The sequence below is a fragment of the Taudactylus pleione genome, unplaced genomic scaffold, assembly GCF_031769625.1.
Source record: "Taudactylus pleione unplaced genomic scaffold, aTauple2 ptg000289l, whole genome shotgun sequence".
NCBI classification, from domain to species: domain Eukaryota; kingdom Metazoa; phylum Chordata; class Amphibia; order Anura; family Myobatrachidae; genus Taudactylus; species Taudactylus pleione.
The window spans coordinates 3,526,584-3,552,427 of record NW_028284691.1 but is presented as its reverse complement, the minus strand read 5'-3'; the positions used below and the strand labels follow the sequence as shown (position 1 = coordinate 3,552,427).

Sequence of the window (25,844 nt, the reverse complement as noted above, 5' to 3'; positions counted from 1 at the left end):
AACATATTTGGTTGATGACAATAACTACAGAACAGGTGCTGGAATAGGAATAGAATCAATTGACAGAAGAGGCATGGAACCACTCCACTGTTGTAATCATAGAGGAGGGATTGAATCACAGCATCACTGTTCTAGTGACAGAGTAGGGATTAAATCATCATGGGACTGTTCTAGTGACAGAGGGATTGAATCATCATGGGACTGTTCTAGTGACAGAGTAGGGATTGAATCATCATGCAACTGTTCTAGTGACAGAGTCGGGATTAAATCATCATGCAACTGTTCTAGTGACAGAGTAGGGATTGAAATCATAGCACTGCGGTTTTAGTGACAGAGTAGGGATTGAATCACATCACTACTGTTCTAGTGACAGACTAGGGGTTAAGTTCTAATAACTATTTGTTCTAATAATGAAGCAGAGATGGAACCCAGTGCCTCCACTCTATAGCAAAAGGAGTGATTGAACTACTGTATAGTCACTGGTGATCAGCGTTCTGCTGTCTGTTGAATCTCACCCTTTGATGGAAATCACTTTTTATAGAGATAAATATAGGATAGATATGTCCTGGTATAATGTCCAGCATTACTATATAGATGGAGATATTACCATTCCTGGTCACTTTAGCAAGGTGTCCTTGTAGTATTTGTATCCTCATGCAATGATGGTAGTCCAGTGGTTTCTCTATTCATGGGAGCAGCTGATTATAAAGCTATATTATACACTTTGCTCCTGAGGAAGGTGTGGGTTACTTCCACACGGAAAGGCGTTGAGCCCAGGTTACTGGTTTCCCTACCCATTGGATTCACTTGACGAAAGGAATATTTGGAATTAATACCAACAGATCCGGACCAGCTGCTCCCCTGAATAGAGATACCACTGGACTACCTTCATCCTCCTTTCAACAGCCGCTTACTGACAAGCACCACTGTATTTATTTCTTTTTCGTATATTCACTGTTTTGTTAATGGCGCCAAATGCTACCTCAATTCTTTCACTATAATGCAGAGTGGTGTGTACACATAGACGGATCGTACACCTAGAGGATAGATATGCACATGGTAAATATGAACATTTAGTACCATGAACGTTGTGCGGGAGCTACTGTATCAGACTTGTGTTCAACTATGTATTTAGAGAAAAGATAAGCAAGAAGAGTAGTGGTGATAGGGAATCAGGTATTCTTACTCTCTTAATTCTGTGTATTTTCACACAAACAAATACAACAAATAAACAAAATGCAAATGGATGCACATACATGTAAATGCTGTAAAATAGGGTATTGAGAGAGACAGTAGTTAATAAAATATGTTCTACAGACCCCCTAGTTTAATGGTTATGGTTATGCCAATGACTGAATCACATAGTTTGTATTATATTGCTTTCACTTGTTACCTTTTCACTGGATTTTCCTTCACAGGACAGGATGAGACAGGTTCTGCGAATCTGACAGACGGTAATGTCTCTGGAACCCAAACAGTTTTATTACATACAACTATTTCAATAATGTAAAAACAAATAAATGAAAAAAAAAAAAATCTTCTATATCCTGACAGTAGCAGACACTAAAGAAGGCACTTATAGTGATGTGAGCACTTTGAATTATCTAACAGTTGTGTCGGATACCTCTTCTTAATCCAATTCTTTCCATAAATGCTATGGGATATCTTCTTTCTTAACCTGTAAAGATAGCCCAGCACGAAAATACACAATAAATGTCCAAGGCCTCTCACAGTGTAGTAAATTATTGTATCTAATTTAAATAATACAAGATTAAACACTTGTACATAGAATGAATGTATATCTGCTTACAACAACAAGGCTAGGAAGATAGATCACTCAGTGTTAGCCACTGCACTCTAAAAGAGTGTGAGCCCACAGCAGAGGGGTGTTAAGAGATCAGCAAAACAGAACCATCCTACTCATTATCTCTGATGAAGATGACCCCCAATGAAATGCGTATGATGTTCCTGGTTTGTTGATCTCTAGACACCACTTGGATGTCTGTCAGCAAACCACCATTGTTTTCTATTAGTACTGGCATTTTAAGTCCCCGATGTCAAGTGATTGACACAGCGCTTGGAGGGAGTGGTTACAGTGGTTCTAACATTGTAAAAATATTATCAAGTTTAATCCTCATGATAACCACCAAGAAACATAAATAACAGCTTGGCCAGTAACAGGAACTGATCAGTAAGAAGTGGATATGGTTGTATTATAAAAAATATATAATTAGTATTTGGGAATAACATAACATAAAAGTTAAGAAATAGTAAGCCTTTAAATGAGAAATAAACAATATTTTAAAAATACTATACGTTTTGCAGGGCCAATACTATCTGTAAGACTATGCATTAGACATGGCAATCTGGACACCTTTCATATTTTTGTTGTTTCACTAACTGATTTGGTTATCCTTAAGGGTTATATTAAAAACCAAGCTACACAACTTTAGGAGAACATATTATAGCCTACCTCCCAACCGTCCTGCTCATCGTGTTTCGTGGTACAGTACTGATTTTGGAGGAGTGCCCAGCAGTCCCACAAACAGGACCAATTAGCGCAGACGGTTGGTGTTGCAGTGCTGCACACTATGGAGGTAGGTGCATTGAAAACTGAATTTAAAGAAAATAATAAAAATTATTAATTTCACTGTTATCACTCCCACTATCTCCCAGTGAGACCTGCAACAGTTTTAGCATGCCTCAATAGCAAAACTGTGACAGGACATACTAGGATGTGTACGTCCACAGCAGCTGGATGGTGCCTGTTGAATACCCCTACTACTAGCCATAGTAAATTAATAGTTCCCCACGTTACATTGTTAAAACAAAAAAAAAAATGTTGTACCATGATCAAATACATTTAATCAAAGATAAACTTAACCCCTCCAAAAATTTTCTATCCCCCTTTCTCATTCTCCATTTTCTTGAAATCCTCATTGCCCCCTCAAACAATTCTCTATTTCAACCGTTCATTAACTCCCATTTTCATTTATCCCCTATCCCCTATAGTTCTCTATGTAAAACTGTGGTTTTGCTAAAATCAAACACTGGCTTCAGGCTGTTTCCGCCCCACTAGACACACATAGATGTACAGCAGGTACAGGATGGTTGTGTTTCTCTACATTGCCACATGCAAAGGTAGTTAAAGGCCAGACATTGTGTAACTGACCGTGGATTCTTGAGCCACAAAATGCTTTTACAAAGTTGGCATATTGTTGGATTCACAACAAATTGCTGCCTACCACTGCAAGTATAGATATCAACTTTAAGGTCCACAAATCACCAGGCAAGGTCAGACACTATAATATATATATATATATATAAATATATATATATATATATAAAACATAAGGCACTCACCACTTATTGTAGAAAAGTATTTCTATCTTGAAAGTGGCAGATGTCTTTTATGGTGGTCTTGAAAATGGTCCAGAAGGGGACCGAACGTTGATGCTTTGTTAACATTATGAGGTACGGGCTTTTAGAAGTGGAGATGTTGCCCATACCAACCAATCAGATTCTACTTAAAATGTATCTAGTACCTTCTAAAAGGTAATAGCTAGCATCTTATTGGTTGCTATAGGAAACATCTCCATTTCTTAAAACTTGCACTTTAGTAAATATATACCTATGTGCGCAATATGAAGATTTGCTCCACTGTTTGAGATTCACTTGGCAGTAAGTGGTGAGTGCCCTATCTTACCAGAGATCTTCGACTTTGGCATCCCCAATGCTGAAAATTATACACAATGCATACAGCTAAGTTAATATAAATATATATTTAAAATCATAGATCTCAAACAAAATCATGGTGGAGCAACCACTGAACCAAAGCAGTTGTCTGTGTTTATTCCTCACAAAATTCCACTAATCTGCTGCACAAATTAGTTTTGGGATGTTGCTCAACATTTCTCACATCTACTGACAAAAGTGATTGATGGTTCTGTTTGAAAATCTGGGTTTACTTGAAATGTTTCTCGCTGGCTCTTAATATCATCAGCGGTCCGTAAAGAAACACTGTGACATGATTGATTACTGAGCATCTGAAAATGTGAAGACAAGTAACATATAGAAGAAGTCTGCAGAGTTACATATAAATAACAGGATGGCCCCGTGCTAATTGTACTGCACAGAGTAATTTGATTGGTTTTCACATACTGCTGGAGTTCAACAATTGGCTTATTTGAAAACAGAAGACAGGACTTGTAATGGATGTAAAGGTATAACAAAATCTAGTTAACACTTAAATTATCAATGGGATTTAAACTGAATTACTCCATCAAACCTGATAAGATGTACTGCATTTCTAATGCTGGCCAAATTATAATCAAATATGGTCGGTGAGAAATTTGGCCACATGTCTTTATAGACAAATACCAAAACCAGATAATGTTATGTTATCTCCATAACTCTCTCTCTCTCTCTCTCTCTCTCTCTCTCTCTCTCTCTCTCTCTCTCTCTCTCTCTCTCTCTCTCTCTCTATATATATACATATAATATAAAGTCTCCGGTTTAGGGAACTGTCTGTTCGTTCGAGCTAATCTCTTGAACCACTGGACAGATTTTATTGGGGTTTTCACTTTTCTGAACAGCATTGGTGGAGGAAGGTTTAGGTGTATGAACCATTCATCTGTGACAAAAGGGAGCCGAGCAGTGACGATTTTACTGGAGCAAGTCACAGAAAAATCTTTTGTGCTCTGTGAGTGACAGACTGCTGCTCCTGCTGTAGGGATGAGTGCTGCACTCTGATTGCTTCTCTGAGACAGTGAGAGCCAATTAGAACTAGCAATTGCCCTGTTGCTTAGCAGCAGCATAGAAAGGGGAGGGAGTCAGGGACTGAGCAGGGTCACATCTGAGACAGACAGAGAATGATAGACAGCCTCCAACGAACCCATGAAGATGCCCTGATGCAGACACAGTAGCCAGGAAGGAGCCAGGAGAGGCAAAGCTATCACGAATAAAAAAAACAACCAACCATTGGAACACCATAATTTTCATTTGATGGTGGCATACATCGAACAGCCACCATCAAATGGTAAAAACACTACCATCGGAACAAAAACATTGATGGTTATAAATCATTGGATTCCGATGTCCATCCGTACGCTGAACCTGCAGATGGGGTCCAGCCACCACTCCTCCATGAAGTGCTCCCTCTCCAGCATGATGTTCCCGCTTAGCCAGATGTCCTCGGTAAAAAGGAGGCACGTCCCATGGAAGTCAGCACTGTTCTCGGAGAGAGGCATCACGTTGAGGAAACTCAACGGGAAAAACGGAAAATACAGGGTACATTGTGCAAAGAGGACATTGCTCAGTGCCATGTTCGGCAGCCGGGGAGGGGTACGCATGAAGCCTGTGGAAATATGCACAGATGTCCCACCCCCGGGGACTTGCTGGTGATAATGCTTACGGTACGGGGTTGTGGTGACACTGATGAGATGCAGGGGGCAAGAGTGAGAAGCAGGGAGTTGTGATGAGAAGCAGGGACCTGTGGTGAGATATAGGATGCTGTGGTGAAATGCAGGGGACAGGAGTGAGAATCAGGAAGCTGTTGTGAGATGCAGGGTGTAGGAGTAAGAAGCAGGAGGCTGTTGTGAGATGCAAGGGGCTGTGGTGAGATGCTGGGGACTGTGGTGACATGGCGTAAGTTGTTATAAGATGCAGGGGACTGTGGTGAGATGAAATTGCTCCTGTGTAAAGCCAATAAAATAAAAAATGCAATGGAAGGTGGCCGCACACATTGTCATTTTCGTCATTGTGATGTAACTTTGTTTGACAAAATGATGTCACAAACTTCCTGAAGAGGAATGGCTAGCAGCTCATACATATAAAGCTATACACATGATGTAACTCACATGCAGGCTGCATTGCTGCACAAATAAGAGCATGGAACACATATCTGGGTCATGCAGCATATGTAATGCTGGTCACACATACTGCAATATCGCAGCATGTGTGGTGTGAAAACGACTGCATATAATAAGCCAATTGAATTTGATCTGTTATGATATTTTGTAAAAAGCAGTCGGAAGACAAACCCTCCAGCATCTGCATTCCCCAGCACTGCTCCCCTCATGCTCTTTTGGGGTGATTCAATTGTTTTTAAGGCGGCTATTTGTTTTGGGCGCCCAACCGAGCTCCGTTCAGGCATGATAGCCATTGACGCCGGCATTTCTACTCGCACCCTCAGGTGGATGCGAGCAAAAATGTGCGATAAACCCATGGTTAAGGCGCCTAAACAGCAGTTTAGGCGCCAAACCTGTCTAAAGTCCTAACCAGGACTTACGTGGCTAAATCCGGTCAAATTGGGCGTGAAGACAGCAGTAAGTAATGAGCAATCCATGACAATTGCATTGTAACACTGGGCACCCATTAATTATTGCCGCCCACAAAACACTTAAATCGCCCTATTTGTGTCTACACACATCCCCTCTAGAGTGTAAACTCTCGTGAGCAGGGCCCTCTGTTTTATGTCTAATTATATTACTTGCATAATATTTATGATGGATAACCGTAGATTTCTAAACTTGTAAATTTGTTGCATGTTTTATCCCGTGTACGGCATTACAGAACTCTTATGGCGCCATGTAAAGAATAATAATAATATACAGATCACTACTTTTGGTACAGTATGTGTGTCCAGTCATCTTAAAGCCATACATAATGGCCCCAGTCATTCCATAAGTGATCTTCTCACCAGGTTATACTTTAGTGTTGTCTCATTGGACCTGTCTCCCAGCAACAAGGATTGGTCTACGTCTGGCCAGCTTAATCAATATGTGTGTAAATTTACATGATTCATCTCGTAACCCTATGAAATAGATCAGTGCTCGAAGTGTGTCGGTATACAACAGATTGGTATACCGGCACTTTGAGAGCTAAACAATTATTTTTTAAACTTCAACGGATAGCAGGAGCAGAACTGAGGGCAAAGGAGTGGCTTGAGCACTGAGCTGGAAAGCTACACGCCTCCGCCCGCCCACTTCCCTGACACTGCTCACAGGATGTCAGAGTCTCAGTGTAGGTCTGCCCCTAGTACAGCCCCAGCCCCTAAAGCAAACTGCTCATGCCATAGCTACCTGGATCCTCAAAGCGGAGGCGGCCTGGACTGGTGTGTACTGTACTGTGTAGCATGTGCCCTCGTGAGTGCAAGAGTACGGCCGCAAGCGATGCGTTTCTGGAGTACGGCTGTGGAGGGGGAAGGTCGGGTGTATAGGTCCACAAGCGGGAGATGGGGAGTATGGCCGCGCGGGGCGGTCGGGACTCGGGAGTATGGCCACGAGCAGGAGATGGAGAGGCTGCGGCCATGACTTATCCACGCCGTCAGTGCCCACTAGTGCATATGGAGCAATGAGCTGCAAGGGAGGTATGACACACTAATGAAAAAGAGGGAGCTGAGGAAGACAGACAGAAAAGAGGGAGAGAATGAGGGAAGTTGAGTTGCCACCTATTTATTGTAATTATTATTAATAATTATTTAAGTAATAGCATCTGGAAATGTAAATTATTTTTTTTACTTTTCACTTTACAGGCTGAACTCCCTTCATACCTCCTTGCCTGCCTCCAATCCTCACCCAGCTCCAGGCCTCTACTGCCAACTAGCAAGCCTCCTTGCCTGTTTCCCTGCCCCCATCCAGTCCTCTCCCACCCACCTTCTCACTGCCTAATACCTGCCTCCAGAGATATTACTAGAATGTTTGGTGCCCTGTGCCAGAAAGAAAGTAAACCCTCCCCCTCCCCCCTTCATTTTAAGATAGGGACATAATTGCACCCAAAAAAGGGCCATGGCCTCATGGGGAAGAGCCAGGGAAGAGATAGAGGAGGCCAGGAGATGCTGGGGATAAAAAGAAGACAATGCTACAAGTGAGAATAATAATAAACAGGATAATTGACAAGCCCAAATAGCGCCCCCTGCCCTGTGGTACCCTGTGCCATGGCACTGGTCGCACTACCCTAGTTACGGCCCTGCCTGCCTCTAGTCTTCTCCTGTCTACCCGCTGCCTCCTTGCCTGCCTCCAATCCTCACCCACCTCCATTCCCCTCCTGACTACCAGCACGCCTCCACACCTGTCTCCCTGTCCCAATCCAGTCCTCTCCCACGTACCCTACAGCCTCACCTGCCTTTAGTTGTCTCCTGCCTACTCGCCCGCCTTTTCACCTGCCTCCAGTCCACTCCCCTCTACCCATTCGTCTTCTCACCTGCATCTAGTCCTTGCAGACCTCCAGTCCTATCCCAGCTACTAGCATGCGCCTCATCTGTCTCTTCACCCACCTTCTGTCCTCACCCACGTAGGCAGCCACCTCCCCGTCTGCCTTCACTTATTGCCCACCTCTTCGCCCATGACTGTAATTCCTTCTGGACAAGTGCCCTCTGTAGCTGCTGCTGGCACTGAACTGCATAAAAAATACATCCCCTCCCTACCACTATTTTATTTTATCCATGGCATGCCCTGCAGGAGAAAAATTGGTTTTGTTGAACTCCTGTTTTGGCAGATGTCATAGAAGGCATTTTTAATATAGAGGCTGACAATTTAACCTTATAAAAGTTAGGGGTAACTGGACTGATTTCCAGAGAATATTTTATTTATTCATCTTCTTTTCATTTATAGACTATTTTTACTTTTGTTCTTAATATTAGCCCTTTCTGATGCTTTTCTATTTGTATATTTGCCAGCTGTGAGGTGAGCTGACCATCCCCCCCGGGCAGAAACTAGGGTTTTGGGGGACATAGCAGTGTCCAGTGGAGAGGGTTGGTGTCAACAAAGCCACAAGGAGGGCAGGGGCAGGTTGAGGGTGGCAAAGGGTGCATTTATTATGCAGCAAAAGATGGGTCTCTGTAGACAATTAATTATTTTGTTTTTAATTTCAAATTAGGCTCACATGCTGTCCAAACTCACTTTACCTAAATTCAGTATGTGGGTGAGGGGGGGGGTGGCATTGCATAGGCATGCTCTGGGTGCCATGGCTCCACGCCTGCAGAGCAGCAGCAGCTATAGTTGTGTTTTTTTTTTTATTTGTGACTGAGGGTCGCTGATTGGTGGGTCCGAGCTGATTACTTTTAAATTAGAGTTTGCTATTCGCTGCCTCCTGTATTTGAATGGACTAAGCATGTGCAGTGGCAAGCACATTCTATGGAGGCTGATCCTGGCGTTACATACAGTTACTGTAGTCACAGTGTCAGATCTAAAACAGAGCAACTATACAGAGACTAGCTGGGCGCAGTACCCAGCGTGGTATACCCCAGCCTGATACCAGTGCAGCCAGCGATCTGTTGCCCGTCGCCTAGCAGCAGAGCAGCACCCAGCACCAGGACATCTCTTCCCTGGGTCACTGCTACTGAGCTGAGTGACCGCTGCAGTGCACATACAGGTGAGTCGTGGCTGTTATGATGGTGTTGGGTGATCCTTGCTGGACAGAATAGAATAATGACATGAGGGCACCCACCATACCCTCAGCACTGCTACCCGGTTACAAAGTTACTGCACTGTGTGCATGTGCTAATGTGAAAGTGCCCACACTAGTAGTGCCTCTTATACAATGCAGTCTGTGGGCATTGTATAAGGGGCACTACTAATGTGGGCATTCTATGAGAGGTACTACTGCTGTGGGCATTGCATAGGGGCACTACTACTGTAGGCATTGCATAGGCGGCATTACTGTCGACATTGCATGGGGGCACTAATGCTGTCGGCGTTGCATAAGGAGCTCTACCACTGTGGGCATTGCATAAGGGGCACTACTACTGTGTGCATTGTATAGGGGGCAATACTACTGTGGGCATTGTATAAGGGACACTACTATTGTGTAGCAAAATGTGTATAACGGGTACTACGATGCAGTACACTACATTGATGAAAAAAGGGTACACCCCTTGTGAGTGGCCACACCCCCTTTTCCGACATGCGCATAAGTACAATCTTAGATTTTTCCATACCCCCACTTCAAAATTCCCACTTCGACCACTGAAATAGATCATTAAAACCATATTTTCTATCATGTCAGGTATAATCCAATGTTATTCAATGAGATGAGAGGTTTTGTAGATTTAGCATGTCCTAACACCCTGTACAATTGTTAATCAATTGTTTCAAACGTACCAATAAAAATCTTACCATGTTTGGGCACCGTAACTTTTCAAATAAGCAATGCTATATTAATGTAGCCAGGGTACACAATGAATTAATATAGGCAAAGTACAATACAGTTTAGATGCACACACTACTCCACAATTGCTGGATTGGCCTCACCAAACACATTTGGGGTCATCTCCCAACCTAATCCAGATCACATCAAATCTTTATTATTTAAGATTGGAGTTCACACATTGTACAATGAAAAAAAACATCCCCTAACCTAAAATGAAGTAACAGGGGATGTAGTTGAAATCCCGGCTGTCAGTATGCTGCCGCTCAGAATGCCAGCGCCGGAATCCTGACACCAGTCAGAATCCAGACGCCAGCATCCTGACTTCCAATATTCCGATGGTAAGTAGCGGGGTTAGGAGAAGCGGTAGGGTTAGGCACTTGGGGGTAATTAGGTTTAGGGTGGGTTAGGATACTTACCACCAGGTGTCGGTGGTATCCTAACCCTGAAGAGATGCCAGTGTCGGGATTCTGACTGCCAGGATCCCGAGTGCCGGCATCCCATCCCCAATCCAGCAACAGGTCAAGAATTAAAATTTCCTTTTGAACTGATAAACAGAAATAAAAAGTGACATAATCCACAGTAACCAATCAGATTCTGGCTTTCTTTTGTAGTGTTAAAAAATGCAAGCAACATGTCTCAATTGTTGTACTTGGTCATATCAGTATTTAGTGTGTACCGGTTTTAGAAACCCCACACATCACTTTATTTGTTCTGTAAGAGTTCGGTGCTCCATGTACTTAAAGGTGAATCTGAATAGAATCTTATTTCTCTGAATATTTGCATTTGTCAGTCATAGCATGAGCTACAATTTTGCCTGGACTGTAAAATAAAATGTCACCCACCACAGAACAGGCCAGAATATGAAACTGTTACGGGAATAGGTCAAATTATAAAATATATTCTAGTACAAATCATTTTGCACATTTACTACTGAAAAGAGATTTACTGGGTAGAAATAATGCAGACAAAGAAAATGGAACCATAGTTCTGTGCAAAAGCGCTGATGCAGAGATGCACACATGTCCGTCTTTGCGGAAGTACGAATGTGGTTCAATAAGGAAGGTAATAAACCTCTGACCTCTCACGTGTGTAATGTTCTCTATTTCATTCTAATTTCCTGCCAGGCCAGAGCAGGCAGACCACTGCCTCCGCTCACTGCGTCTCATATCAGTCATACTGTCCCAGTAACAGTTGTAAGGTGGCGGGGCTGGCAGAAACATGGTCACACATTGAGGTGCGCAGTGTGATCAGATTTCTGCGTCTAAATGGCTCATCGCCAACTTATCGAGTAGGAGTATCGAGTACGATAATGTCGTGTCATGGAAACGGGTTTGAGTTTGGTGCATTGCCTTTGAATATGGCAGCACAGACGTTCAAGATAAGCAGCGGTCCAGTCGGCCAAACACGTCCACCAGAGATGACAATTTGTGGCACATGGAAGGACTGATTCAGGAGAACAGACGGATTCAAGATAGTGGTATTGCTGACAAACTAAACATATCAGTGAGTACTGTGCACAACGTCATTCATGAGCAACTGGGGTACAGGTAAAAATGTTCGTGCATGGGACCGAAGCAACCCACAGAAGTTCACAAAACCAATAGGATGGGATAGTCCCTCGTGCACTTGACGAGGTGCCATGAGGAGGGAGTGCAGTTCCTGCAGCGTATTGTTAGAGGAGATGAAGCGTCGGTGCATCATGTGACACCGGAGACGAAGCAAGCATCCATTACATGGAAACACGCATCACCAAAGAAGGTCATGACGACTGTGTTTTGGGACCACAAGGACATGCTTCTTGTTGATTTCCTCACCAAGGGAGATACTGTGAATGCTGTCTGCTACTGTAACACATTGAGCCGGCTGCGGAGTGCAATTTCTTGAAAACGACCTGGGTTGCTGGAAACAGGCATCATATTGCTGCATGGTAACGCCAGGCAACACTCAGCCAACCACAAGCGTGAGTTGTTATGGCCCTACTATTGGGAAGTACTGGACCATCCTCCCAACAGCCCTGACTTGGGGCCGAGTGATTTCCATCTCTTTAGACCATTGAAGAAGCACCTGGGTGGAAGGTGATTCACAACCGACGGTGAAGTTCAGCAAGCCGTCATGTCCTGGCCTCAGGTGCTTGACATTGATTCATCTATGCCAGGATAGATGCCTTGCTGTACCGTTGGAACAAATACCTAGACATGTATGGGGACTATGTGGAAAAATAATCTTTACCAATAATCTGTGTTTTTGCATGCTACATGCACCACTAAGTCACATCTTCATCTATATCTGAATGGTATAACTGGGTGGTAAAGGAGTGCATGCACGTAGGCTAAGTTTAGTGAGAGCGTGTTGAAAGAATTGAGAACTATGCCAAGTAAGGATCAGACAGAGACTTGTTTGATACTTGACACACAGATAGATCTGGCGCGTTACAAAAAGGTAAAGGCTATGAAGCATACAGAGGGGTGGTGCGGTCACATAGATGTGTACAACTTTGCATCTGTAATTATGGCCTGATTCAGAGATGGACGGTATTGCACAGCCGCACAGAAGAGCTGTGCAATACCGTCTAACAAAATGTAAATGCAGCAGGAGGTGTCTGTATGAAATAGACACCTCATTGATGCATTTGCGATCCGAGTGGTTGCTCCATTGGTTAAGCTGCGTAAGCTGAAGCTGACCTCAGCCTGGCTTGTGCCTGGTCACTTGCGAGGACAAGAAATCTACGTCCGCCGATGCAAACCCAAGCCACGTCCCTTCTGGAAAATGGGGGCCACGTCCCCGTTCCGCCTCCTAAACACCACAGCATGTCAATCATGCTGAGGCTAGGGGGGACTGTGAGTGGCTTGCACCGACACCTAAATATCGGAGATGTACGCTAACCATTGTTTTAGTGTACATCTCTGAATCAGGCCCTTAGTTGCTTCACACAGTGCCAGTGCAGCTGACTTACATGCAACTCTGAATCAGCCCCAGAATGCACCATATGTGGATCATAAGAATGGTGCAATTGTACATTGGCCTTTACAAACTTACTAAAATAAGTCCTTTTACCTTATGCATACTGTAACTTTATGCACAAACAATTTGGCAGTAGAGTGCAATAGTGATCCTGTGACCTAGCATTTGAGCCCACTGTAATGCATGCACCACAGTGGTTTATTGGTTATTTGTTTAAAATTATACAAAGTGAAAAGGGCATAAAATAATTGTAATTTTGGAATATTTTAACACATTTTTTCTTAATGTTATGAAAACGTCACTGTATAGGAGGAAGGATATAAAGCATTGGGAAGGTCAGCATATGCAAAGTCTGTTCTCGGCTTATGTGAAAGTAATGTGTTTTATATCTTCTGTTACATTTGACTGTCTCTGAAATGCATTATAAAAATATGCTGTCCTAGCAGAGATAAGGAATATGGTAATAAAACGATGTTTGAATATTTTCCTATCTTACATGTGTTGGTCATGACATTTTCTGTATCTTCTGCTATACAACCGAATTAGAACTTGAAATTCAAGGGAATAAATCTAATACCGAGTCACAAAATAAATCAGTTCAGCAAGAGTGACGGTCAGGTACATCTACAGCAAGCCAGGGGTTTCTTAAGAACCATGAACTCCATTTTGTTTCTATTGTCGCAGATGAAATGAAAACGTTGGACTATAGAGGAAACAAAGCCCACAGTTTTTTAGAAGATACAGAGCAATGAAAAACAGGATTTTGGTACTTACCGGTAAATCCATTTCTCTGATTCCACAGAGGACACTGGAGTTACACTGGTATAGACGGATGTTCAGCAGAGCCTGGCACTTTAAAATTTCTTTAAAACTGAGACTGGCTCCTCCCCCTCTATAGCCCACCTAACTCAGATAAGACTAACCAAGCCTGAGTGGAGGTGGAATACAGAGGCAAAAGAGAGAAGGAGTTGGAAGAACCAAGGAAAAAGAGCGTCCCAAAATGGAACAGACTGCAAACAACACATTGAAGCAAAAAAAAAGACCCAGAGCAGTGGCGGGCGTCCAGTGTCCTCTACGGAATCGGAGAAATGGATTTATCGGTAAGTACCAAAATCCTGTTTTCTCTGTCTTCCACTAAGGGACACTGGAGTTACACTGGGGACGTCCCAAAACTCCCCTCCCGGGCAGAAGAGCGCAGAGAAACACCTTTGTGAGCCGTCCAGGAAGTGCCAACAGCCTGCGTGGAATGCGGTGAGATGGAAGCAGAGTCCTATCATTGGCCACGTACACCTAACAGATGGTAAAACTAATCCACCGAGCAAAGTCTGCTTGGAAGCTGGCCATCCTTTCCTAGCAGCATCATAAAGTACAAATAAAGAATCCGACTTGCGCAATGCCTAAGTTCAGGAGACATAGATTCGTAGGGCCCAAACCACATCCAGAGACTGGGAAGAGGCATCAACAACCAGAACAACAGTAGGTTGGTTTATGTGGAAGGCGGAAACACCATAGGGAAAAAAGCAGGTCTTCTGCGAAGCACAGCTCGTCATCATGGAAGATAAGGTAAGGGGAGCGGCAAGCTAAAGCCCCGAGCTCCGAAACCCGAGTTCAAGGCCAAAAGAAGAACCGTTTTCCGGGACAAGTATTTTAGCTCCACCTTTTTCAAAGGCTCATACACAGGAAATAGGAGAAAAGCTAAAACCAGGTTCAGATCCAATGGGGTCATAGGAGGCACAAACAGCGGCTGGACCCAAAGAAGGCCTTGCAAGAAGGTCTGCAGCTCTGGAAGCAGAGACAAAAGTTTTTGGAAATAGATGGATAGGGCTGACACCTGCACCTTTAGCAAACCCAAGCGTAGACCGGCATCCAAACCTGCCTGCAGAAAAAGAAATGAAAAGAAGAGGTAGAGAACCCACGACCTGCCGAGAGATGGCCGGCCTGAAGCCACCAGAGGAGAGAATAGAGTCCAGGGGGACAGACAAACCAGCCGGTGAAGCTGGAGATGGGATCCTGACCATTGGGACAGAACCTGCAGAACTGAACGGACTCGAAGGAGGCCACCACTTTTTTCCAGCAGACAAATGCATAGGTAAACCGACAGCTTCTTTGGCCTGAGAACCAACCTGACCAGTTCCTGAATTCCCCGTTTCTTGTCCTCTGGTAGAAATATCCTCTGACACGAGGTGTCCATAATCATGCCCAGGAACTGGACGCTGCGTAGGCACTAGGATGGATTTCTGGAATTTCACAATCCAACCGTACTGGATGAGCACCTTATGTGTCAAGGAAACGTGTTGTCAAAGAATGTCCTCGGCCGAAAAAGGGTAAAGGTAGAGGAAACGCCTGGATGTTTGATACTTCTTGTCCGGCTGCTTCTACGCTGCAGTCAGCTGACTTTCCAATTGTGGGGACGTAGGGAAAGTAACCGCCAACCTCTTTTTCTTGCTGAAAAGAGAAACATCCTGCAAATCAGCATTCTCTGAATCTGAAGTACATGGCGATCTGCCAAAATGAGCACCTCAGTACCCTGTAGGGCAGGGGTGTCAAACTCAGGCCATCCAACTGCAGTGGAACTACACATCCCAGCATGCCCTGCTACAGTTTTAGCATGTTCTAATAGCAAAACTGTGGCAGTGCATGCTGGGATGTGTAGTTCCACTACAAATTAATGGCCCGAGTTTGACACCACTGCTCTAGGGATACCTCCTCTGACTCCAATTCTGCGTCCAACTCTCCCTCCTCCTCCTGAGAGGAACACTCCTCCTCAGATTAATCCCCCAACTCCAGGACTACTATAAGGTGGCACTTAGGAGCGGGACATTTTGGCACACTAACAGAGCCTCTGGAAGAGGACTTCAGCATCCTGTCACCCAGCCTTTTCAATGTAGAAGAGACCTGTGTTGAAGCCTCAACTGAGCGGGCTACACCCTGTGTGTGTAGATTCCTGAGAAGTCTCCCATCTTCTCTCCCTCTGGGAGACTGCCATTCCTGAGATAAATCTGACATGGCACCTTCTAAGGTAGCCACCCATGCTGGAGTATCAGGAGGGGCTGCAGCAGATATATTAGGGGTTGAATTCTCAGACTCACAGTTCTCTCAGAGCCCTGCTGTCAGAGCGAGCCTGCGGAAACTTCTCACACACACACATACAGAGGGAGCCAGAGAAAGACAAGCTAGAGTCTAGCATATAGCAGCAGTACAGAGAGGGAGAAGCAGTGGAACTACCTTCCTTATGCAGACCACTGTTTTCCACGCACTCACAGTCCCCTGGGGAGGAATGGTGTCTGCTACAGCGTGTCTGTAGTGCTCTCTCAATATAGCATGAGACCGCGGGAAAAGCACGCCAACTGCGGCAAGTGTGCGCCAAAGTGTAGAAGGGACATCCCTTTCCTGGGCTAAGGAACGCTCCGGGCCAATGGGCAGCCTCCTAGTAGGAAGGTCTCCCCAAAAAGCATCCGAATGGTGGTGCAGGAGTGGCTGTGCCACCACTAAGCCCTGTCCTAAACCCAGCACCCTCGATTCAGCCAACATTGCCTGGCTACCTGTACAGCGTTGAGTGTCCCTACTAGACTGGGGGCCCTCACGACTTAACTAATGCCACCACTCTCCCTGCTAGTCAGGGAAAGTGGCTATACTCTCTCTGCTCTAGCCAGCTGGTGCGCGGGTGACCAAGTGAGGGTCCAATGACCCTGTGGCCTAGAACCCAGGCACTGGCTGCCGTAGCCGTGGCGGGTCCTGCTGGAGTCTCCCTTGATGCAGGCAGACTGTAAGCAGCGTACAGTCCGCCTTTTGGAGCCTTGACTGAAGTCTTCAAGTTAAAATAAAAAGTAAAATAACATGAATAAGGCTGGAGACAGGCTTACAAAGCACCCGGCTCCACGGGCACAATGTCTAAACTGGGTCAGGTGGAGTGTAGAGGGGGAGGAGCCAGTCTCAGTTTTAAAGAAATTTTAAAGTGCCAGGCTCTGCTGAACACCCGTCTATACCAGTGTAACTCCAGTGTCCCCTAGTGGAAGATGGAGAAATAGAAAATGTATGTGTGAGGTAAAAAGTAACAAAAAAAAAAATATATAAATTTTATAACAAACCTTTTTAAAACATCTCAGGAAACTCTATTCCACCATCCACTGACAATATGCAAAGACTATTTGCTAAAGGACCGCATGGATGTCACTTCCCGCATCTGGCTAACACCTCATGCTGACTGCGAATTTTCTGGATGGTAACTAACTTCTATTATTACTTGTATTGCATATCTTTTTTTAATGGCCAAGTTTGGGAGTCCTCCATTAATGGACTAAACCAATAGGGCCTGATGTTCGCTAAATCGATGGTTAGTGCACATATCCGATTGTTACTGCGCATGCGCAGGATGTATACAACTCATGTGCAGCCCTACCTCCCCAGCCGCAGCATTTGGGAGGCGGAGCAGGAGTGTTCCTGGGCAGCATTCCCGGAAATGGGGGCATGTTACCCTCGTTTTCAGGGCAAGACGAGGCCAGGGTCTGCATTGGTAGACACAGATTTTCTGGCCTCGTAAGCTGCCAGGACCCAGTCAGGCTGCAGTAAGCTTCCACTACCGCAGCCTGGCCAAAGGGGCAACCATCACATCTGGTGACCCCAGGTTGTGACCTCGGTCGCAGCGCTGGGATCACTGCCTACAGTCACCTCCTGCTGCATTCGCATTTTAGATGGATGGAATTACACAGCCGCTTGTGTACAGCTTTGCAAGTCTATCCATCTCTAAATCAGGCCCATAGGTCAGAGTGCATATTTTATGCAATAATTATTGTAATTGTGTGTTTTCATTTTATAATATTGTAACTGCACATTATTGTTATTGAATTACAGGTTTTATTATCATCAAGCCATATTTTAGTCTTTCATCTATATCAGTGTTTATAGGAGCATGGAAACAATAAAACTTTTATGCACTTACCCTGAGTACTGATATCCTCCTGATACACAATATCCCCACTCTTGTGAAAAATAAAACTTGGTCGGGGTAGACTATCTCCAAATAGTTTTCTCTGATTTAGAACCAACTGCTTCACTGCGGCAAACAAGAAGATAAAAAATAAAATACAAAAAATGTGTTTCCATTATGTGAAAGTAAACCATCCTGCTAGCACACAGATAGAACAGGCACACTATATAGAACCCAGGTATCCATACCATGGTAAGGCACAAACATTGCACTCTCTTACAGGTGCTGATAATAAAGCAGAATGGGCCTGATTCATCACGGATCGCAACTGCAACAGCTTACGCAGATCGGACGATAGTGTGTAATGCACATGCGTATGCACCTCAGTGCACATGTAAGTGAGTTGGCATTGCGATCACCTACGCAGATACAAAGCCATCGCAGGTCGAGGGACGGGACGTCAGCATTTGGGAGTGGTGACAGGGGAGTGGTAGGAGAAACGCAGGCGTGTCTGTTACTTGGGCGTGCATAAATTAGCCACTGCGACAGCATACGCATACTTACTGCATGCGACGAGGTTACCAATTTCTGAGTAAGGTCAGACCTGTTGTAATTGTGTGTGATCGGCCGATGCTAGTTGATGCCCCCGATGTATACGTAGGACTGCAAGGTATTACAGATGTGAGATAGTGGTAGTGGCCGTCTCTATGCTGGCTGTGCGACGGCTTTGCGATTGCATTCATTAGCATATTTTTGCAGCAAACCTGTTTGCGTTATCACAGCTGCAATTGCAATAGCGATCCGTGGTGAATCAGGCCCAAAGCTTGCAAACGAAAAAGAGGTGGGAATCCCGCACTGGCTAAAATGGGTGGATAACAGTGGTATCACTTAGACAAACAAACTATTTAAATAATATAATGGGACAATTTGTTACATTTTCCAATGTAAGAGATAACACTATAATGCATTTTTTATATTTTCACCTCAACTATATAAGTTTGACCTGATTATACTGCCTATACCTGTAATTTTATGCAGTGTCTGTAAGGTGATGGATTAACCATTGGAAGTTAGTTCCCTTAACACTCTGAGGCCCCATTTACATACAGAAGCATCAGGATGTAGCAGCAAATAGGACATTGGGGGTCATTCAGAACCGCCCGCGAGCGCAGGACGCTCGCAAGCGGGTCGATGTTGCCCCACTGCGCATGCGCACGACGGAGAGAGCTCTGTCGTGCGCATGCGCGAGACCCGGACAGCGACGGGCTCTCCGTCGTTCCGGGTCTCGCACCAAAGGGGGCGTGCTGTCGATGTTGAGTGACAGCACGCCCCCTTTGGTGGGCGTGCCGGGGGCGTGGCTGCCTGACGGAGGCGTCCCCATGGGAACGCCTAACGTCTCAAGCCGGCCCCACTGACATCACTAGTGATGTCAGTGGGAGTGATTTTGGCTCTGATGGAGCCAAAATCACTCCAGGGCTTGCGGCAGTGAGACCCTACCGCAGGGTCTCCGTCGCAAGCCCGATGTTCACGATGGTCTTGACCATCGCGACCATCATCATGGACACTCTCTATAGCTGTGGGTGGTCACCCACAGCTATGCGAGCGTCCAGGAGGACGCTCCATTTTCATGGAGGAGGGCCCTGATTCAGAGCGAGCGCTCTGGTCAGAGCGTTCGGCTCTGAATCAGGCCCATTGATTCCACAGACAAAATTAGTTGTGTTTGTCATTGCCAATGTACTGTAAGAATATAGGATTATAATAATGTTATCTCACTGGGTTTGAGTAATAACTTTATATTTAGAATTAAAAGTTATATTTTATCACATATGCTTTATTTCTAAGAGTGTGTCACAAATGAGTCTCCTCCCTTTTCTTTGAGTGTATTTAATAATGCACAATGTGTAAGCTAATTCATATTGCAATCAACAGAAGGATAAATTCTGTGACCAGTTTGTCCAGATACAGGAAGGCCAAGATTACACAGATATGGACTCTTGGTAGTTGGAACTATACAGTTTTCCAGGGACAAACTCATTCTGCTCTGCTTCTGACCAACGTGCACGAATGGGATCATCGGCCGACCAGATGTTTGGACCAGTTATTCTAGGATCAGGATCAGACAAAATAGGAGGGGGAATCTGTACCAGACACCTCTATAACAGTTTATAACAATTAATACCAGTGGAAACATAAACAAAAATGTTTTGTGTGATACAGTTCTCCCTTGTCCTACAAAACGTATAACTAGAGCACACTTATGTGATGATAATAAATGTTTATATTTAGACAGGATTTGATCTGCAAAGTTGTCATATCTACACAAGTTGTCCTGTGTAAGGAACAAGTTACTATTTTAATATTGCAGAAGTCTGAAGCAAAACAGTAATTTAACGAACAAGTAGTTAAAACATTTAGTACCATATTAGTAATGTGCACTCGTTGTAAAATGATATCTTACTGATGTCTTAAAGAGGACCTAGGTATGATATAGAAGATAACATGGCATGACATGACAGACGACAAATGTAAGTCATTTGATGCATCACAAAGTCCAATAATAGGTTAAAACGCAAGATTATTGAGAGCCACATTAATGGTAAAGGTACATCAAATGCAGTGGATGGTGTATTAATACATTTATGGGTTTTTTTATTGCTCTTGCGAAAATCCAAAATCAGCATTCCTTATTGGCACATGTGGTGGCGATTTGTGACAATCCAAAATCAGCATTCCTTATTGGCACATGTGGTGGCGATTTGTGACAATCCAAAATCAGCATTCCTTATTGGCACATGTGGTGGCGATTTGTGACAATCCAAAATCAGCATTCCTTATTGGCACATGTGGTGGCGATTTGTGACAATCCAAAATCAGCATTCCTTATTGGCACATGTGGTGGCGATTTGTGACAATAGTTGAAGGCTAATAAGTAAAGTCTGAGTTCAGGACTTGCTGGCATAAATGCTCATGCGCAGCCATTAGTAAACTCTCCCAGTAGGCTAACAATGGGCTACGCCATATAAAAGATGGTGCTAGCTAACGAGGCCAAGGTCTGAAAAGCTACACTTTTTGATTCTTGGTAAATTACTTCAGACCACAGCCCCCACTGAGAGTAATGGAGACTGCACTATCCTGCGTCAGCTCAATTAGGACCTTATTCAGAGGTGGACACTATCGCTTTGCCGACGTTGACGGAGTTGAGTGATTGCTACTGCGCATGTGCGAAATAATCTGAAAACCTCTACGGCACATGCGTACCTCACAGTGTATACTCAACGGTCCTGGTCAGATAGTTGGAGCTGGTAACAACTGCATAGGTGAGACTACTACTCGAGCCACTGCATGGGGGGACTACTACTGGGGGCACCGTATAAGGGGCACTGCATAGGGGGGACCACTACTGGGGGCACTGCATAGGGGGAGGACTACTACTGGTGCACTGCATGGGGGGACCACTACTGGGGGCACTGCATAGGGCAGGGACTACTACTGGGGACACTGCATAGGGAAGACTACTACTGGGACCACTACTGGGGGCACTGTACAAGGGGCACTGCATAGGGGGGACTACTACTGGGACCACTGCTGGGGGCACTGTATAAAGGGCACTGCATAGGGGGAACTACTACTGGGGGTACTGCATAATGGGGACCACTACTGAGGCCACTGCATAGGGGGACTACTACTGGGGGCATAATTGTGTGAGGAGGGGGCAGGGTCTAAATACTGCAGTATAGCTTAGTGGCCCTAGGGCTTCGTTGAATTTTTTAATGTGGCCCACACTCTCTTAAAGGTTTAAGACCCCTGTGGTAACAGAACTTGAGAAGCAAAGCAATGGGCGTTCCTGTGCAGTGTCTGGGAGGTGGCCTAAAGTGAACTAAAACATTTCTGCCACGTGGGCATGTTATGGGAGTGTCGTGGGTATGTCAGTGAAAGCGACTGAGAAGCAGAGCTGCTTCCACAGAGGCCATGTTCAGCCGAAGATACTGCACCTGCGATGGTGGATGTGATGGTGCACCAATGGCAGTGCTACTGCATGCAGGGAGCACAGAAAATGAGCGTCTCAGTGCTTGCACTCTCCAGCGCTCACTACTGCAGAAGGGGAAGACTGATACTAGCCTTTCATATTCTCATATATTCTCATACCGGCGACTCTGCCAAAAGGTGCTAGAGCAGACGCAGCGTCCATCTCTGAATCAAGCCTTTAATGCAGGAGAGAACTCTGATATCTCCTGCATTTGGCAAGCAGTAAATTGCCCCAACAGTAAAATCATATGGAAGCTGCTATTTCTGCATGATGTTTAGAGAATGTATTTATATAAATAAGCCCTCAGCCTGATGAAGCAGGTACAAGAAGAGACTCACCATTTTGACTTTTTATATATTCAATATTATGTGCACTACATTATTTTTAAATCTTTCACATTTATGGTGTAATTACTGTACAGTGACTGAATAGATTAAATGCATAAAAGGAGACAAATGGATTCTGTGCACAATTAAAGTAATAGCTTCCCAGCTCATTACAAAAGCTGCTGTTGCAGGGCTGAGTTTTAATGCATTCTTTATCACCTGGCCTTCCCTTGTTTCAATGCAATACATTAACCAAGTGACTTTTGTAATGGAGGTAAGCAGGAAAGCAAGATAGACATTTACCTTCCCCTTGTTTCACCTGCAACACTCGAAATGCCTTTGGCCGATCAAATCTGGCCTTTGCTGACACTTTGTCCTTTGTGTCCCATATTTTCATGTGTATCCGATGTGTTAACGCTTTCAATAAAACTTCTTTTGTGACACAGAGATCAACACTGTGGCTCCATATCATCCACGTTTTATCATTTTCCTGCCATGGTTTTAGCAACTGAAAATACAATGTTTAATGTAAGCTAGTGGAATTTTTGGTACAAGGTTTTCAAGCCATAATAGAATCTTATGTACAGTACTAACTGGATATATTATTCTATGATTATCTTTTATTTATAAACCAGTGACATATTATGCGACACTGTACATTGAAGTAATTAACATACAGTGCATCAGGAAAGTATTCACAACGCTTCACTTTTTCCACATTTTGTTATGTTACAGCCTTATTCCAAAATGGAATAAATTCATTTTTGTCCTCAAAATTCTACACACAATACCCCATAATGACAACGTGTAAAAAGTTTTTTTGAGATTTTTGCAAATTTAATTAAAAAAAACCACTAAGAAATCACATGTACATAAGTATTCACGGCCTATGCCTTGAAGCTCAAAAATTTAGCTCAGGTGCATCCTGTTTCCACTGATCATCCTTGAGATGTTCCTACAGCTTAATTGGAGTCCACCTGTGGTAAATTCAGTTCATTGGACATGATTTTGAAAGGCATATACCTGTCTATATAAGGTCCTACACTTGACAGTGCATGTCAGAGCACAAACCAAGCATGAAGTCCAAGGAATTGTCTGTAGACCTCCGAGACAGGATTGCCTCGAGGCACAAATCTGGGAAAGTGTACAGAAAAATATCTGCTACTTTGAAGGTCCCAATGAGCACAATGGCCTCCATCATCCATAAATGGAAGAAGTTCGGAACCACCAGGATTCTTCCTAAAGTTGGCCAGGGCGATCGGGGAGAAGGGCCCTAGTCAGGGAGGTGACCAAGAACGCGATGGTCTCTCTGTCAGAGCTACAGAATTCCTCTGTGGAGAGAGGACAACCTTCCAGAAGGACAACCATCTCTGCAGTAATCCACCAATCAGGCCTGTATATTAGAGTGGCCAGACAGAAGCCACTCCTTAGTAAAAAGCACATGGCAGCCCACCTGGAGTTTGCCAAAATGCACCTGTAGGACTCTCTGGTCTGATGAGACAAAGATTGAACTCTTTGGCGTGAATGCCAGGCATTATGTTTGGAGCAAACTAGGCACCGCTCATCACCAGGCCAATACCATCCCTACAGTGAAGCATGGTGGTGGCAGCATCATGCCGTGGGAATGTTTTTCAGCAGCAGGAACTGGGAGACTAGTCAGGATGGAGGGAAAGACGAATGCAGCAATGTACAGAGACATCCTGGATGAAAACCTGCTCCGAAGCGCTCTTGACCTCAGACTGGGGCGATGGTTCATCTTTCAGCAGGACAACGACCCTAAGCACACAGCCATGATATCAAAGGAGTGGCTTCAGGACAACTCTGTGAATGTCCTTGAGTGGCCCAGCCAGAGCCCAGACTTGAATCCAATTGAACATCTCTGGAGAGATCTGAAAATGTCTGTGCACCGACGCTTCCCATCCAACCTGATGGAGCTTGAGAGGTGTTGCAAAGAGGAATGGGCGAAATTGCCCAAAGATAGGTGTGCCAAGCTTGTGGCATCATATTCAAAAAGACTTGAGGCTGTAATTGCTGCCAAAGGTGCATCAACAAAGTATTGCGCAAAGGCTGTGAATACTTATGTACATGTGATTTCTATTATTTTTTTTAATTAAATTTGCAAAAATCGCAAAAAAACTTTTTACACATTGTCATTATGGGGTATTGTGTGTAGAATTTTGAGGACAAAAATTTATTATTTCCATTTTGGAATAAGGCTGTAGCATAACAAAATGTGGAAAAAGTGAAACGTTGTGAATACTTTCCGGATGCACTGTATGATGACGTGAAACAGCAGGTAAAGATGGCCAAAGGAGTTTGTGATCTAAGAGGGAACACTTGATACATTAGGAAACAGACCAATCCAATTAAACGCGAATTGAGAGGTGTGAGGTGCTGTTTTCTCTTTGAATTCGCATAGCGAATTTATTCTGCAATCCAATTAACAACCCGCCCTGAACCAATGAGAGTGTATTCGCATATTTCCATTCGCACCTCCCTGAGGGTGAGAGATGGAAAGGAAAGTCTTTATTTTAATGTTAAAATGTCGGGACACCGTGTTGAACCTCTTGGACACCCATGCAATTGACTAATTGTGCAAATGGAAGTTTCCAATTAGCTTAATTAGTCCAATATTTACTTTTTTTTTGGGGGGGTGTTTTAAAAAATTGCCTCAAATTACCCCAAAATCAACTTTTTCGTTAGTTTAGGCACCCCAAATTTAATTACATTATATTGTTTTATTTAAAAATGTAAAAAAAAAATTATAAAAAAACAATTACTTTTCAAAGTACCCCCAAAACACCTTTTCTTACTTTTTGTTTGCATTTTTCGTTTCATTCGTTTGAGATTAAATGAAAAAGTTTGTTTTTGTATAATTTTTTTGCATTTAAAAAAAAACAAAAAACACAAATCAGTCATTTGACACAATTAAAAAACCTTCAGTACTTTCCTAATGCCATAAACAGCCTTCTATATGGTCCTGCTAACGATATAATCAATTTTGGGTGGGGTCCAGGATGGTCTCCCCACTTTTTCATGCACTTTTCACACATCACATTTAGCAGTCAATTCGCAAACCTCTGCTGAAGGTACCGCGAATAGACATTTTTAATTGGATTGGAGAGATCTCAGGTGTGCACATTCGTGCAAAGTCGTCAAGTTTCATGAAATTGGATGAATCCCCAAGAATTGAATTTGCTAAAATGCATATTGACATGCCATAATGCTTCTGGGAGAATGTCCTTTGGACAGATGAGTCAAAACTGGAGCTTTCTGGCAAGTTACCTCAGCTCTATGTTCACAGACGAAAAAATCAAGCTTTCAAAGAAAAGAACACCATATCTGCTGTGGCACATGGAAGAGGCTTGGTTAAGTGTGGGGCCGCTTTGGGGTGCCTTGAATCTGTGCAGGGTACAATGAAATCTCATCATGGGTTGATGGACAGTCAAAATGT

At 44.0% G+C, this 25,844-nt stretch overlaps 1 protein-coding gene across 1 annotated transcript in view; it reads right to left on the bottom strand.

The window, feature by feature from the left end:
* CFAP92 (cilia and flagella associated protein 92 (putative)) overlaps nt 1–25,844 on the bottom strand; it is a 137,061-nt gene that overhangs the window by 95,207 nt on the left and 16,010 nt on the right. Inside the window, exons 4-7 of the mRNA XM_088482487.1 lie at nt 22,694–22,898; nt 18,036–18,163; nt 14,256–14,265; nt 1,394–1,463 (exon numbers count right to left, since the gene is read on the bottom strand). Coding sequence (XP_088338613.1) covers nt 1,394–1,463; nt 14,256–14,265; nt 18,036–18,163; nt 22,694–22,898 — 413 coding nt within the window. The remainder of the gene's footprint in view (nt 1–1,393; nt 1,464–14,255; nt 14,266–18,035; nt 18,164–22,693; nt 22,899–25,844) is intronic.